Raw genomic sequence first — 16,049 nt, forward strand, 5'->3', positions numbered from 1 at the left:
CGAGAATTCGCCAAGGTGGAGATTGTTGGGATTGGCTCATTATCTTATCAGTTATAGATAAGATTATATCTTATCGGTTAAGATTATCTTATCTTGTAATACTAGAGTTAGTAGTGTCATATAAATAGATAAGACCTCTAACACTAAAAGTGTGCTAGTGTGCACCAGGTGTGTGCGGAGTGCGCCGCAATTGGGCGGTGTGCAAGTGCGCCACAATTCAGCGGTGTGCGAGGGTACACAGCAATTGAGCAGTTGAGAGAAACTGCTATTGCAGATGTGTGAGACAATTATGCAGTTGAGAGAAATTGCTATTGTAAACACAATTGATTATTGAGAATCAATAAAGGGAGCTATAGCTACTCTATAGCCGCAGAGATAGGCATAATTGACCGAACTGCGTGACCAAAGTTTTCTATGTGATTCTTCTCTCGCTTAGATGAAGACCTCCGCACAACTGTGAGCTATATGGTGATGATTCACGAGTTAAAGTTATGGGAAAAAGTGATATTCAAATCATGACTAAAAATGATCTTATTGCCTATAATCTCAAATGTCTTTCACATACCTTGTTTGAAAAGTAATCTTTTAAGCGTGAGTTAGCTTCAAGAAAAGTAGTACGTGATTGTAATAAAGGAAGGTGCTTGATTCAAAAAGGGGTCTTATTGCTCATGTGTCACCAAACAAGTTGTTCCCGCTGCAACCTCAGACTCTTCAAACTTGTCTAACAACAAAGGCGAATGACCTAATGTGACTTTGGCATTATCGTTATGGCCAATTGAATTTCAATGGCTTAAAGGCTCTTTCTTATAAAAATATGGTGATTTGTCTTCCTCCAAGTAAAGTTTGTGAAGATTGTGTTGTGAAAACAATATTGAGACGATTTTTCGCCATGTTGAGAAAAAAAAGGTGTTTGAGATTGTACAATATGATATATGTGGGTCTAACCATTTGTTTGTATTGATTGCATTGCATCTCAAACTAACCATTTTACTATTAAGTACACAATTACACTTGACATTGCATTTTATTACATGTAAGATGGGGCTCATGTTCTGGCCGACCTAAATAGTCATAAGGTCTAATGTTGTTTTTTGCCCAACTTATTACAATTAAGTGAATGTCATGTTGTAGGACAATGATGACCAAAGAGAGACTCTGTCTTGTCGTCCAACGAGTTAGCCGGACTAAAATAAAGCCGACATAATTATTGACTCAAAGGGTACCAAAGTTTAGTCATTATCTCGAAAGCCACTCACAATGGTTTCAATAAGGTTAAGTACTTCAATTACAGTTTACATCAGACTCTATAAATATATATTTTATCGTTTAATCATAAAATAATTCATTTTGCTCATTGTCTTCTTTTCGAGCCTTAAACTCCCTCTCTTTAACTCTAAATTGATTTGAACGTCAAAATGTCTTATATAGATATCTTCACAAGACTCCCCGGTACTCTGGTAGACAATTAACTCACCACCACGTGCAAAGCCTGAAACATCCTGAAGGAAATCACAACTCAATTTCTGGAAGACAAACATGTATATTACATTTCATAGTCTCTCTATTGCATATATATATTAAAAGGTGGGAAAAAACCAAAATCAGATTTCAATACAAAATTTAAAGCGTATTTATCAAGTCGAATTTTATTTTACCATGCTATTGCCACGCTCCTTGCACGAAACGATATGGTGTATGTCAACTTGAGGGTCGAAACTCGAAACACCCAAGAAGGTGCTATGAACTTTCCCAAGTGTAAACTCGGAGACAAAAACTACCATTCACAAGTTGCTCTGTGCTTTCCCAAGTCTAATTAGCCCGATACTTACACCACTATTAATATTTTGATGACAAGAAACACGGTCGCTACCTCAATTCCATATTTTTTGTCTTGTTTAAGTCTTTATAAATTGAAGTCTTTGTATATTATACTTCAACCATTCCTTTTAATAGTTACTAGTTGTGAGAACCAATACAAAATTTTAGAGCGGATAATAAAAACAATATTTGAACATTATTTTATTAAGAAAAGCTTAACTTCTAGGGACTGTCCCAATTTACCCCTACCTAGATTTGTTCGTGTGGGCATAATTTTTTTGAGTATATCGGAAAAATAAATTATATCATTTAAGAATTGATCACTGGACTTCCCTTCTCAAACTCATATTTTCCTCAGCTCTTACTTCTAGAGCTATCATTCGGGGACTTGTGGGTGATACCGCATTAGTTATTATTATTATTATTTTTGTAAAAATGTTCATTTTTATATTATTCAAAAATATATACATTTATTCTATTTTTCCAATTAATTAGGTTAAGAGTAGTTGAAAATGTAATATAGTAGAATTTAGAATATTCAATTTTTTTTTTTATAAAAATCAACCGCCATTTTAGGCTTCTTAGTAAATTTAGTTAAAATAGTTGGTAATATTAAATCCGTTCCAAATTTATCTCAGCTATCTAAAACTACCTTTTCATAATTTATATTCATCATTAGTGAGTTGAATAGTGGAAAGAGAAAGAATACTCAATTAAGTGGGGATATTATTGTCAAAAAAAATAATTAATGCACCATATAATTTAAGTTAATTCTTATGGAAAAGACAAATTTCACCTCTCATTTAATTGTTATAAAAAGGAACAGATACATATTTTAACTACCATCATTTCTCCGTATCTCTCACTCCTTATTAAATTACAAAATTACAATATATACATATTCATTACTTCTCTCACTATGTATCTACACTCACTCTTTTGTAGTAGTAGTTTACAAAACGCTTTTCAATTTACAATAATTAATTTATGTCTAAATGACTATAAACAAAGTTAAAATTAAATTAGTAAGTGAACAAATAATATTTAAGGTAAATGGTAAAATATAATATTTCTGAGTTACTTATCTTAATGCAGGGTGTGCAAATTTTTAAGTCATTTAAACAACTCCCTAATTTATTTATGCAAAACTCATCTAATCTAACCAAAAACTACCTAGTTGATGTCTGAAACCCGGGAATCTCTCTCCATTTATTTATAACTAAAAAAAGAAGACACGCCACACGGTGTGTTGACTTCACATATTCAAAGACTTGAGCTCTCTATTAGTAAACCCCATTGCTCTTCTCTTCTCATCTCATCCATAACCAAAAACTCACTCAATCCTTCTACTTTCTCAACCATCATGACACACCCTATACTGTATGTAATCTATACTATATATTTTGTTTTACTCATAAATCAAACTAACATGAACTGTTCATATAACTTGTGTTATGTTTTGTTTTTTGTTGTTGCAGATTTAGCAGTGGAATCGAGCTATCACCATTGGTCATAAGCTCTGGTCTTCTTCTTAGATCCTGGGATGTTATAGCATCTCGTCATGACAACATCGTTTCTGATGAGGGACTGGGACTGTCATGGAAACTTTACAAACAACCGGGTACTGATGTGGTGATTCTAGCGTTTGAGGCCTCATCAGATTCTTCTTCCAAACTTCAACCTGATTTGGTTCCATATTCTGATTTGCTTCTCTCTACCAAGAGCAATCCAGAATTCTCTGTTAATAACACTGCAGTTACCCTTTTCTATGAAAATCATCAGAAGCTTGCTCAGTTGTTGAAATCTGAGGTAATTAAGAATCTTCTGAGTTTCATTATGGATGTTTTTGATTAACATGAGTTGGGTTTGAATTGAACAGCTTTCTTTCTATTTCATTGATCTGGAATATCGAATTGCTATCTTGATCGAATTGAGCTCGTTGACTTCCCCATTATTAGTCTTTATCCCCAAAATTTCCCATTGCTGAGCTTTACTATATTTTAAAAAAGAAGTATAAAGAAAAGGGACAATGAAATTAAAAAAAGACTTTGTTTGGATACTAGTTAGCATTAGTGTTAAGTGTTAACAGACGTTATCACTCACTTCGAGAAAAAAAGTAATCGGAACTATTCTTAGGGATGATAGTGCTTTCAAGTTAACTCAACAGTATCGAAACACAACGTATACATGTTAAATCTAAAATGGAATTACTTTTTTCATAATCCATAGAAAGAGGTCCGTTTGAAACGTCCATTTGCACTGGTGTCAACAGATAACCAAACATAGCCTTAGAAAATTAATAGTATTTTGGGGTGCCTAATAATTTATGTTTGGCAAATTTTATTAGTGACTTCAAATATGCATATTTATATGTTTATATTGTTAAAGCACTTCCCCAATTAACTTTCTTCCTTTCTTCCATTTCTCTATTACCAAATCTTTTCTGCAAAGCAATTCATGAGAAGAATTTTTGCTGAAAGTTGCAACCTGTGAATTTCAGGGTGTTTGGGATAAAATTATGGGGATAGTTTTCTATTAATCTTGTAACAACAATGGACTAAATTTCATCTTAAGGTTATAACATCTTCGGCTTGTCTCTAGGCAAATATTGTTCTTCCACAACAACCCTTTATATAATTAACAATCTTAATTAATTAATGCAGATTAACCTTTCCAACCAATCCAATACCAAATTGATTGTTACTGGACATGGTCTTGGAGGATCAGTTGCTTCTCTATTCACTATATCACTACTAGACAACGTTGGTTCAGGAAAGAAGCGCCCACTCTGCATCACCTTTGGCTCACCCCTTGTTGGTGACAAGAAATTACAACAAGCCATATCCCGTAGTGCTCATTGGAATTCTTGCTTTCTGCATGTTGTGTCGCACAAAGACCCGCTTCCAAGGCTCTTCATTGCAAATTCCTACATGCCTTTTGGAACATTTCTCTTCTGTTCTGATAAAAGTTCTACTTGTTTTGAGAACCCTGACTCTAGTTTGGAAATTCTCGTGCAATTGGGCTCAATCAATGCTCAAAGTCAAGGAAATCAATCTTCTGAGTACGGAAATATAATTGAAAATCTCAAACCAATTTGCAAGGATTTGACTACTCGGGCTGAAGACAAGTTTCAACCAGATTCACTACTTGCTTGTATCAGTTTGCAGTTGCAGGCACTAGGATTGACACCACAAATTCAGGTATGTGAAATTGTGAATATCTTCTCTTCCTTGAAATACTTGAATTACCCAAACTAAACTCATTGTGTGCAATCGGACTAGTATTTTCTAACCAATTTTTCACCTCATTTCTAAAATTGATTTGGCAGCAGCAGCAGCAACAGAACATTGATATCAATGCTCTGGAAGCAAAGATGAAAAAACTAGAAGAAAAGCTTATTGTCCAAAGGAGGATAATATTTGATCCTTCCAAGAAATTGAATCAAATGAAGGGACACATGGCTCAACTTGAATGGTACAAGAAGGAAACTAAAGATGAGGGGAAAGGGTACTATGACAGCTACAAGAACATGTACTACCAAAGGGACCATGATGTTGTAGAGCTGCACAAAAAGCTAACCATTTACTGGGAAAAGATGGTTGAAGAAGCAAAGTTGAAGCCTCAGAGAGAAGGCTCCGCTTTTCGTACCCGTTATCTCTATGGTGGAACTACCTACAGGAGAATGGTTGAACCATTAGCTATTTCTCAGTACTATAAAGACGGGGGTGATGACTATATGAAGAAGAAAAGGTCTAAGCACTTTGAACTGTTGGAGGAGTGGTTGAACGAAGCAGGTGATAAAGATAAAAAGAATTTGCAGAGTACAAGTAAGAAAAATGTGCAAGCTATATTAACCATAGATTCTTGCTTTTGGGCACATGTTGAAGAAGCTCTCCTCTCATGCAAAGAGTTGAAGGCTGGCAAAGAGAAAGAAGAGGCAGTGAAGAAATTGCTTAAATTTGAGGACTATATTTATGGGGTGCTTAAGAATTATGAAGTGTCCCCTGAGATTTTCTTGGAGCAAAGCAGCTTTATGCGTTGGTGGATTGAGTATAAAGGAATTAAGGGAACTTCATATAGTTCACCACTCGCCAGCTTCATGAACGATGTTGGCAAGCGTAAGGGGTATATTCAGGGAACTTATGATTTCCCCTGAAGCATAACAACTATATAATAAAGTGTGTATCTCAGTGTAATAGGTAACTGTAATAAAAGTGTGTCTATGTGTAATAGATTAGGTTTGCATTGCGAAGCTAATAACTCTTGTATTTGAAAGCCTTATTATTCCAAGTGGTTTAGTTTTTTTTCTGTTGGTTAATGTCTTTAGCAGAGCTTTTCAGAGTTCAAAGTTCGATCAATAAGTGTGTTTATTACGAAACTTAAATGGTACTCCCTCCGTCCCCTATTATAAGTAATAATTAAATGTCCAGATATTTCACATGACCATACATATACAGTACATAAACTGATAAACAAAGTATATTTTAAGTCCAATTTGTTTCAAAGGTAGACCTTAACAAACACATGGGTGAGATCATCAGCTCGGTTAGCATGGGGTGAACTTACTCAGATGTCAATGTCCCATTTCCTTTCAAACAGTGTAAGAGAAGATTTAGGTCATGAGTTTCATTGATTGGAACTTGCACCTTTTGTTACAAACTCTGGTCTACTCCCAAGATCATGAGATGTTATCTCATCTCATCATGTAGCCATCGTTTCCATCCATTCAGGAAACATGAGAAACGGAAGAAAATGACAAGATTTAAGAATTATATTAAAAGCACCTTGTCTTTTATTATTCCTCTTACCATGTTGTTGATGTTGTCTCAGAACCGCGAATCTCTCTCAATTTATGATTAAAAAAAGTAGACACGGTGTGTTGACTTCACCAAATACAATTATTTGCAATGCCATCAACCATTTCAAAGACATTGATCTGCTCATTGTTAACCATCATCTCAGTTATATGCCAAGAACTCACTGAATCCTTGTACTTTCTCAAGCACCATGACACAATCTATACTGTATGTAATCAATGAAACACAACTCCTTTGGGTTTTACTGATCATAAATCAAACTAACATGAACTGCTCACTGCTGGCTCTTATAATTTCTATTGGACTTTGGTTGCAGATTTAGCAGTGGAATCGAGCTTGCGCCTTTTGTGATAAGCTCGGGACTTCTTCGTAGATCATGGAATGTTATCTCATCTCAACATGAAGGCATCATTTCAAACGTCGGAGTGGGACTGTCATGGAAAGTTTATAAAGAACCGGATACGGATGTGGTGATTGTAGCGTTTGAGGCCACCACAGATTCTTCTAATCTTCAACCTGATTTGGTTTCATCTTCTGAACTCAAGGAGAATAATATCCTTCACTTTGATTTTCTGTGTAGCAAGAAAAATCCAGTTTTCTCTTTTAACAGCACTGCAGTTTCACTCTTCAATGAAAATTTTCAGAAGATTGATCAGTTGAAATCTGAGGTACAGATCCTTTTCATTACTCTATGAATCTGTTGATTTCGATTGGAAAATTTGCAAGGTGGGGAAATCATTAGTATAATTTAATTTTGAACTCTGCATGTACTCCTAATTTCTGCTTGCCGAAATATTTAGGGATTGAATTGAGCTGTTTGACTTCCCAATTAGTCATGATGATCACCAAAATATCATATTGCTTAGCCTTACATTGATTTCACTGAGAAGTCAAAAAAAAAAAAAAAAGGAAAGAAAATCAGAAGAGTTTTTATTTTGCATATAAGTACTCTGATGATATCTCATGTCTGCATTTTTCTGTTCTCAATTTGCAAATCTACTTCCCTTTCATAGACAATGGCCTTAAAAATGGGAACAAGCCAGATTTCTAGTTGGGAATGTAATATAGGTTAGTGCCTGTCGTCTTGTTGTTATGGTTTCGAACTAATGATTGAACGATTGACATGTATCAGAGGTGTGGTTGTACAATGATATAAGAGGAATTCGGTGTATAAAATTCAGGGTTGCTTTACAAAACCTGACATGAGAAAAGGGATTCGGGGGATGAATTAAGAATATGTATGAAATATGAGTGTGATATTTTTGTTCCAAATGCACACATTCATGTTTATATTTGAAAAGCAAATTTATGTTTATCTTTGTTCCAGACATGTTATCAATCTCTCTAACCACAGTCTTTTCTGCAAAAGAGATCTTGAGAAGAGAGTTTTAGGTGAGGGTTACAACCTCCAAACTTCAGGGTGTCTGTACATCTTCTGGTTGTCTCTAGGCATATATTGTTGTTTGTTCCTCCCCAGCACTCCCTTATATAATTAACAATCTTAATGCAGATTAATACTTCCAAGTTAATTGTTACTGGAGATGCTCTTGGAGGGTGTATTGCTTCTCTCTTCACGATATCAGACTCCTTTGGTTCAGGAAAGAAGCGCCCACTCTGCATCACATTTGGTTCACCCCTTGTTGGTGACAAGAAATTGCAACAAGCCATATCCCTAGGGGTGAAATGTAATTCTTGCTTTCTACACGTTGTGTCACACAAAGATCCACTTCCAAGTCTCTTCATTACGAATTCAGCCAGTGCCTACGTGCCTTTCGGAACATTTCTATTGTGTTCTGATGCAAGTTCTACTTGTTTTGACAACCCTGACTCTATTCTGGAACTTCTCGTGACATTGGGCTCAATCCATGCTCAAAATGAAGGATTTCAATCTGCTGAATACGGCAATATAGTGGGAAATCACAATCTTGAAGCAATCTGCTATGATTTTACAGCAAAGTCTGAAGACTCAACTCATCCAGCAGATTCTCTAGCAAGTAGTATCAGTTTGCAGTTACAGGCACTACAATTGACACCACGTATGCAGGTAGGTTCTTATCTTCCTTGAAGTACTGTAATTATCCAAATGAGTCTTATTTAGACTCATTTTGTGCAATCGGATTAGTGTTTTGTTTTTGCAACCGTAAATGCAACTTTTTCGAACCTCATTTCTAAAATTGATATGGCAGCAACAACAAAAACAGAATATTTACATCAATATTCTGGAAACAAAGAAACAGCAGAGGTGGAAATCATTTGATCCATTCAAGCAATTGACTCAAATCAAGTTTTATATTTCTGTACTTGAATGGTACAAGAGGGAAACTAATAATGGGCCAATAGGGTGCTATGACAGCTTCAAGAACAAGAACTCAACATCGGACCATGATGTTATTTATTTTCATAAAAAGCTGACATTTTACTGGGAAAAGGTTGTTGAAGAAGAAAACAGGATGCCTCGGAGAGAAGGTGCAGCTTTTCGTAACCGCTGGCTCTATGGTGGGACTGCTTACAGGAGAATGGTTGAACCCTTAGCTATTGGCGAATACTATAAAGATGGGGGTGAAGACTATGTGACCAAGGGAAGGTCTGAACACTTCAAACAGTTGGAGGATTGGTTAAAGGAAGCGATGTCTTGGGTAAAAAGGGATTTTGAGAGTACAAGTAAGAAGAATGTGAAAGCTATTCTCACCAAAGATTCATGCTTTTGGGCACATGTGGAAGAGGCTAACCTTTCATGCAAAGAGTTGAAGGGCAAAGAGAAAGAAGAGGCATCGAAGAAATTGGTTGATTTTGAGGAGTATGTTTATGAGTTGCTTAAGAATTATGCAGTGTCCCCTGAGATTTTCTTGGAAAAAAGTAGCTTTATGCGTTGGTGGGTTGAGTATAAAGGAATTAAGGGAACTTCATATAGTTCACCACTCACCATCTTCATGAACGATGCTAGAAACCGTGAGCAGTATGCTTTGGGAGCCTATGATTTCCCTTGAAGTATGATAACTAGCCAAATAATGAAGTGTGTATCTCAGTGTAATAGAGAACTATGTAATATAAGTGTGTGTCTATGCGTAATAGATTAAGGTTTACATTGCAAAGCTAATAACTCTTGTTTTTGGAAGCCTTATTATTCGAAGTGGTTTGGTTTCTTTCTGTTGATTGATGTATTTAGAAGAGATTTTCATAGGGACAGGGGGCAGTTGCTCTTGCCCCTCCAGATCTTTTTCACTCTTATGTTTCACATGGTGATTGTAGTGTTTGAGACCGCCACTGATTCTTCTAATCTTCAAGCGGATTTGATTTCATTTTCTGAGCTCAGGGAGAAGAAGAAATTCCTGCACTTGGATTTTCTGTGTAGCAAGAACAATCGAGTTTTCTCTTTTAACAGCACGGCAGTTTCACTCTTCTATGAAAATTATCACAAGATTGATCAGTTGAAATCCAAGGTACATCTCCTTTTCATTACTCTGTGAATCTGTTGATTTCAATTGAAAATTTTGCAAGGTGGGAAATTATTAGCTTAATTTTGATCTAATTGAATTTTGAACTGCATTAACAACTAATTTCTGCAAATCTAGGGTTTGGTATGTGGAACGGTCCAGCTTATTAACACTCTTGAATTGAGCTGTTTGACTTCCCAATTATAGCATGTTAGGAAATGAAATCCACCTACAATTGATTCTAAAATTATAATTGGTTTTAGGGAGAAGCTTCTGTGAGTAAGTTCTATGTGCCAGAAATGATTCTCGGATAAAAGTAATTCGGGGGACGAAATAAGAACAGGTCTGAAATAGGAGTGTGACATTTTTGTTCCAAATATGCACATTCATGTTTATATTTGAAAAGCAAATTCATGTTTATTATTGTTCCAGACATGTTATCAATCTCTCTAACAACAATTTTTTATGCAAAAGAGATCTTGAGAAGAAAGTTTTAGGCGAGGGTTACTGTTTAGAACAGAAACGCGAAGGGTGTTTGTCTGTACATCTTCTGGTTGTCTCTAGGCATATATTGTTTGTTCTTCCCCAGCACTCCCTTATATAATTAACAATCTTCATTAATGGAGATTAATATTTCCAAGTATTGTTACGGTACAGGAGATGCTCTTGGAGGATGTGTTGCGTCTCTCTTCACGATATCACTATTGGCCTCCTTTGGTTCAGGAAAGAATCGCCCACTTTGCATCACCTTTGGTTCACCCCTTGTTGGTGACAAGAAATTGCAACAAGCCATATCCCTGGGCTGAAATGCAATTCTTGCTTTCTACATGTTGTGCCACACAATGACCCACTTCTAAGGATCTTCATTACAAATTCATCCAGTTCCCACATGCCTTTCAGAACATTTCTATTGTGTTCTGATGCAGGTTCTACTTATTTTGACAACCCTGGCTCTACTCTGGATTCCACTCGCCACTCGCCAGCTTCATGAACGATGCTAGAAACCGTGAGCAGTATGCTTTGGGAGCCTATGATTTTCCCTGAAGTGTAAAAACCAAATAATGAAGTGTGTATCTCAGTGTAGATAACTATGTGCAAGGTTGTAAGACTCGAGAGTCTACGCAAACTCGCTTTGGGGAAGTAAACTCGTTTCATCGAGTTAACTCGTAGACTCGTAAGAGTCTACCAAAATAAATACCTTAATAAAACTTGTCATGGTGTATAAAGAATACATACTACAACCACTAAGGAGACATTAACCAAATAAATTAAACATTCAACTTCATAATTAAGCAAAATTCAATAAAATACATAAACAATTAAAGTACCAAGAGTGCATAGTTCATAATAAAATCTTAGAGAGAGCTCAAAATTTGATGCGACGACGACTTGCAGCGTGATGTCTCCTCTTCTCCTAGGGTTTGAAGGTGAATGAGAATGTTGGATTGAAATGAGAAACCTTATCTTTCTCTCAGTCTTTGTTGAAATCTTTTCGTGAAAACCCAAAATTACCCCATTTAATTTGGGAATTTAGGGGAAATTTCATTTTTTCGGTGACTCGGTGTAGAATCGCTAGTCTATGCGAGTTTACCGAGTTAGCAACTCGAGAGTTTGACAACCTTAACTATGTGTAATAGATTAGGGTTACTTTGCGGCTGTGAAGTTTATAACTCTTGTAATTTGAAAGCCTTATTATTCGAAGTAGTTTAGTTTTTTCTGTTGGTTAATGTCTTTAGCAGAGCTTTTCATAGAGACAGGTATGACTGTTAATGGTTCAGTTCTTTGCTTGAACCGAACTGAACCTGAACCAAAATTTTGGTTCGAGAGAACCGAACCGAACTGATATAGTATGGTTCGAACCGAACCGAACCGGTTTCAAATTTCAGTTGACCAGTTCGGTAAAACATGCATATTTATAGTATGGTTCGAACCGAACCAAACCTAAACTGGTAGTTGAGATTTTGGTTCGGTTACCGAACCGGTTTTTCAATTTAGGTTCGAGTTCGGTTCGGTTCTTAAAGGTTCGGTTCTTAAACGGTTCGATTTTTGGTTCGATTTTTTATTAGCTTCGGTTCTCAGAGAACCATGAACAGTCCTAGAGACAGGGGTGGCAGTTCCCACTTGCCCCCTCCGAATCTTTATCAATTGGATGCATGTGTAAAAAACTTTAACATGTACTAAGAGTGTGAAGAAAATACTAAAAATCATATTTAAATGTAGCTTAATCTAGTTTTTGGTCCCTAACCTTTGGCATAAATATGGCTTTAGTCCCTCACCGGAGTAAATGTGGGGGTAGATCCCCAGTTTTCTGCAAAATGATTGGTTTTGGTCCTTCCGACCAGTTGGGTCAACGCCGGAGCTCCGCCAGCTGATGTGGCATTTGCCACGTCAATTAATGAGTCCACGTGGCTTTTCTTTTTCTTTTTCTTTTAAATTCTAAAAAAACCATAGTTAAGAGTTAAAACCCTTAATTAAGTCCCTTCATTTAATTAAATAAAAAATCCTAATCTTCAACTTCATTAGCATCTTCTTCAACCTCCACCCCAACCCTTAAACAAACCCAGAAATTGATGAGTGAAACACCCTTCAAATTACTCTCATCAGCCCAGAAATTTTCTGTACTACAACCGAGATCATTTCCCCAAAACTAAAACCCAGAAAAATCAAACCCCCTCTCTTCCTTCCGTTCTCTCGTAAAAAACAACAACCCAAACACAGTAGAACCCACAATCTGGAACCAATACAAAAGCTACCCTTCAGCCACCATTGCAACTCTTTCACCAGAAATTACCACAATATAGCCAAAATCAGCCCATGAACAAGTCAAAATCCCAACCTAACCTTTGACAAATACCAGATCTCGTCTTCCGAATCAACCCCAAATCACAGCGGGCTTCAGATCCTGGTATTTAGAGAGATGCAGAGAAAGATAAGAGAGAGCGAGGGACTTCAGGTCGGTTTTGGGGTGGAGGTTAGGGATGGCAATGGCTAGGGTCTGGGTAGGGTACTATAGTACCCATCCCCATACCCGCGTTTTAAAAAATTACCCGTACCCGTCCCCATACCGGCGTGGGTAGCAACTTGAATGCCCGTCCCCGTACCCTCTAGGTACTTATATGCCTGTACCCGTGCCCATTACCCGCAATTTAGCTAATCAAAATATATTTTTCACTATTTTTGTTAATAGAAAATAAAAAATACAACTAACTTTTTAAATAAAAAACACTAATATAAATACAAAAGATTATCTACATAACAAATAAAATCATTCAACTAAGAATATATATTTTTAGAACGAATAAGCAAGAAAAATATAACTTAATTTTTAATTTTGGATTTATAATATAGTTCTAAAGTTGTAGGTTATTAACTTACTAACTTTAAAAATAAGTGGGAGTAAATTAGCAATGATTATGATTACTTTAAATAGTCACCTATTTTTTAAAATAAGTAAGTTTGAAAGTTGTAGCTTAAGTTAATTTGTTCATATAATAATAATAATAATAATAATAATAATAATGTGTGTGTGTGGGTATGGGGCGGGTTGTGTACTATAGTACTCATACCCGCACCCATACCCAATACTTTTTGCGGGTAATTACCCATACCCATTTAGCGGGTTTTTACCCTACTCATAATGGGTATTTTTTGCGGGTACCCTATGGGTTCGAGACCCATTGCCATCCCTAGTGGAGGTTGCGATGGGTAGGGTGGGTGGGGGTTCTGGGCTGCGGCGGGTGGCGGTTGCGGTGGATGGGGTTGCGGTGAGGTGGGTAAGTTGGTTGTGGTGGGGGAAGGTGGGTTGCGGTGGGAGGGAGAGAAAGCGTAAATCGGGTCCCCAGTTTTTGAGATTCAGTTGGGGATTTTCATCTTCTTCTAGATTCTGATATGTGAGAGTTTGCTGTCAATTACCAATAGTGCATGTCGTTTCTGAATTCCCCGTCATGTGATCGCAGATTCACTATATTGATGTTGATTTGTTTTGGTTTGATGTGTTTTGCTGTGTGGTTTTGTGTTTTACTCAGATCTTGGGCTAAAGTTATATTTTCATATTTATGAAAGGTTTAATTAAGTTTTTTATGTTTTGTGTTTCTTGATTTTTTTTTTAATCAAATGAATGATTTAATTAGGTGATAGATTAATTAGGAAGAAGAGATTTAATTAGATTTTAATTATGGTTTTTTTTAGAATTTAAATTAAAAAAGAAAAAAAATCCAGCGAGGCTCATAATTGACGTGGCAGGGTCCACATCAGTTGGTAGAGCTCCGGCGTTGACCCAACCGGTCGGAAGGACCAAAACCAATTATTTTGCCAAAAACTGGGGACCTACCCCCACCTTTACTCCGGCGAGGGACTAAAGTCATATTTATGACAAAGGTTAGGGACAAAAACTGGATTAAGCCTTAAATGTAAAACAAGAAACGTATATTTTAATGCTTATTTTATTCTACCAGGATCGCCACACTACTTTCATATCTACTACTTCTTATTCTCAAGTTTGCAAGTTACTATTCCTACAAAACCTCCAATCAGCTTCCGCCATCTGGCTTTCTTTCCTTTAGTTTTCATTTTTTTTCCAATGGCCTCTGGGATACGACTAACCAGTCATCATCCCCATCTCAATCGCGTGTTGCCTCTGCTCTCCACCCACTCCGTCGTACACTAGCTAGCAATCGCGTGTTGCCTCTCCCTCTTCACCCACTCCGTTGTACCCTTCGTCATCTTCTTTTTCATTGATTTCTCTTCTGAAATCAACCCTAGCTAGCATAGAGCATCGTTTTACACTCTACACTGTTTCTCTCCCTCTTCTCCAACTCGAGAGCTTCCCCGTTCCGCCTTTATCCTCCCCGAAATCCATGGGGTTGTGTCGTCCCCTTTCCTTTCTGTGATCCTTCCCCATGCAAACCCGTCCTTTTCCCCCAATTTCTTGCTTCCCCCACTGTATCAGCGTCACCGATTTCCCCCTTATTTCTAGGATTTTTTTTCTTTCTCTGTTTTGGTGGGATCCGTTTATTTGTAGGTTGTTGGGGTGCTTTTGGCTCTGCTTTTGGTGGGATCCGTCTATTTTGTTGTGTTTAGAATTTCTAATTTCTTTAGTTTGTCTTTCCTGAAACTACTATGCATCATATCAATGACTATATTAGTTTAATTTTTCTCTTATAGAATGTTAACTCTACATGCCTTATTGCTTGATAGGTAAGGCTTAAGGTAACATCTACCTGCCTTATTGCTTGATCACTTCATTTTTTTTTTCTGGCATTGCACATAATGACACTGTTATCATTTTTCAGCCTTCATTGGTTGTGGAAATTCTATATTCATTTGTTGATATCCTCTAACAGAATTTATGTCAATTCTCTTTCACCTTTGATTAGGAGGTAGGGTTTTCACTTTTCTTCTTTCATGTTATTGTTTTATGCTGCAAGAGAGTTAAAGTTCTATTGCAATCCTTTGTTTAAATGGTTCTAAATCTGCATGTGGGTCAAGGGTCATAATTATACTCCTAAAGTGAGATTTATAGCTCTGTATATATTTGCTTTAAACCACTTTAAATTTATTCTGAATCATGTACATTCATGATTTATGATGTCATTGCTTCATACAGTATAAGCTCTTTGATCATTACTGCTATTATGATGGCATTGCTTCATACAGTATGAGATCATTTTGGAACCATTTTTCTAAATTTCTGCTGCATTTTTTTCTTAAACAGGGTAGTCTCCCTGTTCATTTCTTAAAAGAGTATTCTCTTATACAAATAGCAAGGCAAGGATTTTTCGTAAAGAAGTGTGTTTCATTATTATTTACTTCATTGCAAAATTCATTACCAAGCAAGCTAATCCATATCATTATCTTAGTGCTCGAGTTAAGTAGATTAATTTTTTACACAGCCAATGTGCATGCATTTTTTAAAATAGCTTGACCATTTTCAAAGTTTTAAGATGAAAGATTCATTCAAGCTTTTCCTTATAATGAAGTT

General features: G+C 36.4%; 2 protein-coding genes across 3 annotated transcripts; both read left to right on the forward strand.

Moving 5' to 3' along the window:
- Positions 1 to 3,038: 3,038 nt before the first annotated feature.
- On the forward strand, positions 3,039 to 6,126 carry LOC130739273 (senescence-associated carboxylesterase 101-like). Of its 2 annotated transcripts, none has more exons than XM_057591523.1 (4): positions 3,039 to 3,198; positions 3,297 to 3,627; positions 4,482 to 5,018; positions 5,147 to 6,126. In XM_057591523.1, exons 1-4 carry the CDS (start codon positions 3,182 to 3,184, stop codon positions 5,972 to 5,974), a joined length of 1,713 nt encoding a protein of 570 aa, XP_057447506.1. In that variant the 5' UTR covers positions 3,039 to 3,181; the 3' UTR covers positions 5,975 to 6,126. The 2 variants fall into 2 exon arrangements, with proteins under 2 accessions (XP_057447506.1, XP_057447507.1); XM_057591524.1 differs by having other exon boundaries at positions 5,150 to 6,126.
- A 296-nt stretch (positions 6,127 to 6,422) lies between these two features.
- On the forward strand, positions 6,423 to 9,870 carry LOC130739275 (senescence-associated carboxylesterase 101-like). Its single transcript, XM_057591525.1, has 4 exons — positions 6,423 to 6,842; positions 6,952 to 7,303; positions 8,146 to 8,679; positions 8,822 to 9,870. Exons 1-4 carry the CDS (start codon positions 6,826 to 6,828, stop codon positions 9,620 to 9,622), a joined length of 1,704 nt encoding a protein of 567 aa, XP_057447508.1. The 5' UTR covers positions 6,423 to 6,825; the 3' UTR covers positions 9,623 to 9,870.
- Positions 9,871 to 16,049: the final 6,179 nt, after the last annotated feature.

Source organism: Lotus japonicus, chromosome 2, assembly GCF_012489685.1.
Source record: "Lotus japonicus ecotype B-129 chromosome 2, LjGifu_v1.2".
Lineage (NCBI taxonomy): Eukaryota > Viridiplantae > Streptophyta > Magnoliopsida > Fabales > Fabaceae > Lotus > Lotus japonicus.

Coding starts and splice junctions, on each gene's coding strand:
- LOC130739273 (XM_057591523.1), top strand. Junction 3,628..4,481: donor CTCAGTTGTTGAAATCTGAG/GTAATTAAGAAT, acceptor TAATTAATGCAG/ATTAACCTTTCCAACCAATC. Junction 5,019..5,146: donor GATTGACACCACAAATTCAG/GTATGTGAAATT, acceptor TTGATTTGGCAG/CAGCAGCAGCAACAGAACAT.
- LOC130739275 (XM_057591525.1), top strand. Junction 7,304..8,145: donor TTGATCAGTTGAAATCTGAG/GTACAGATCCTT, acceptor ATCTTAATGCAG/ATTAATACTTCCAAGTTAAT. Junction 8,680..8,821: donor AATTGACACCACGTATGCAG/GTAGGTTCTTAT, acceptor TTGATATGGCAG/CAACAACAAAAACAGAATAT.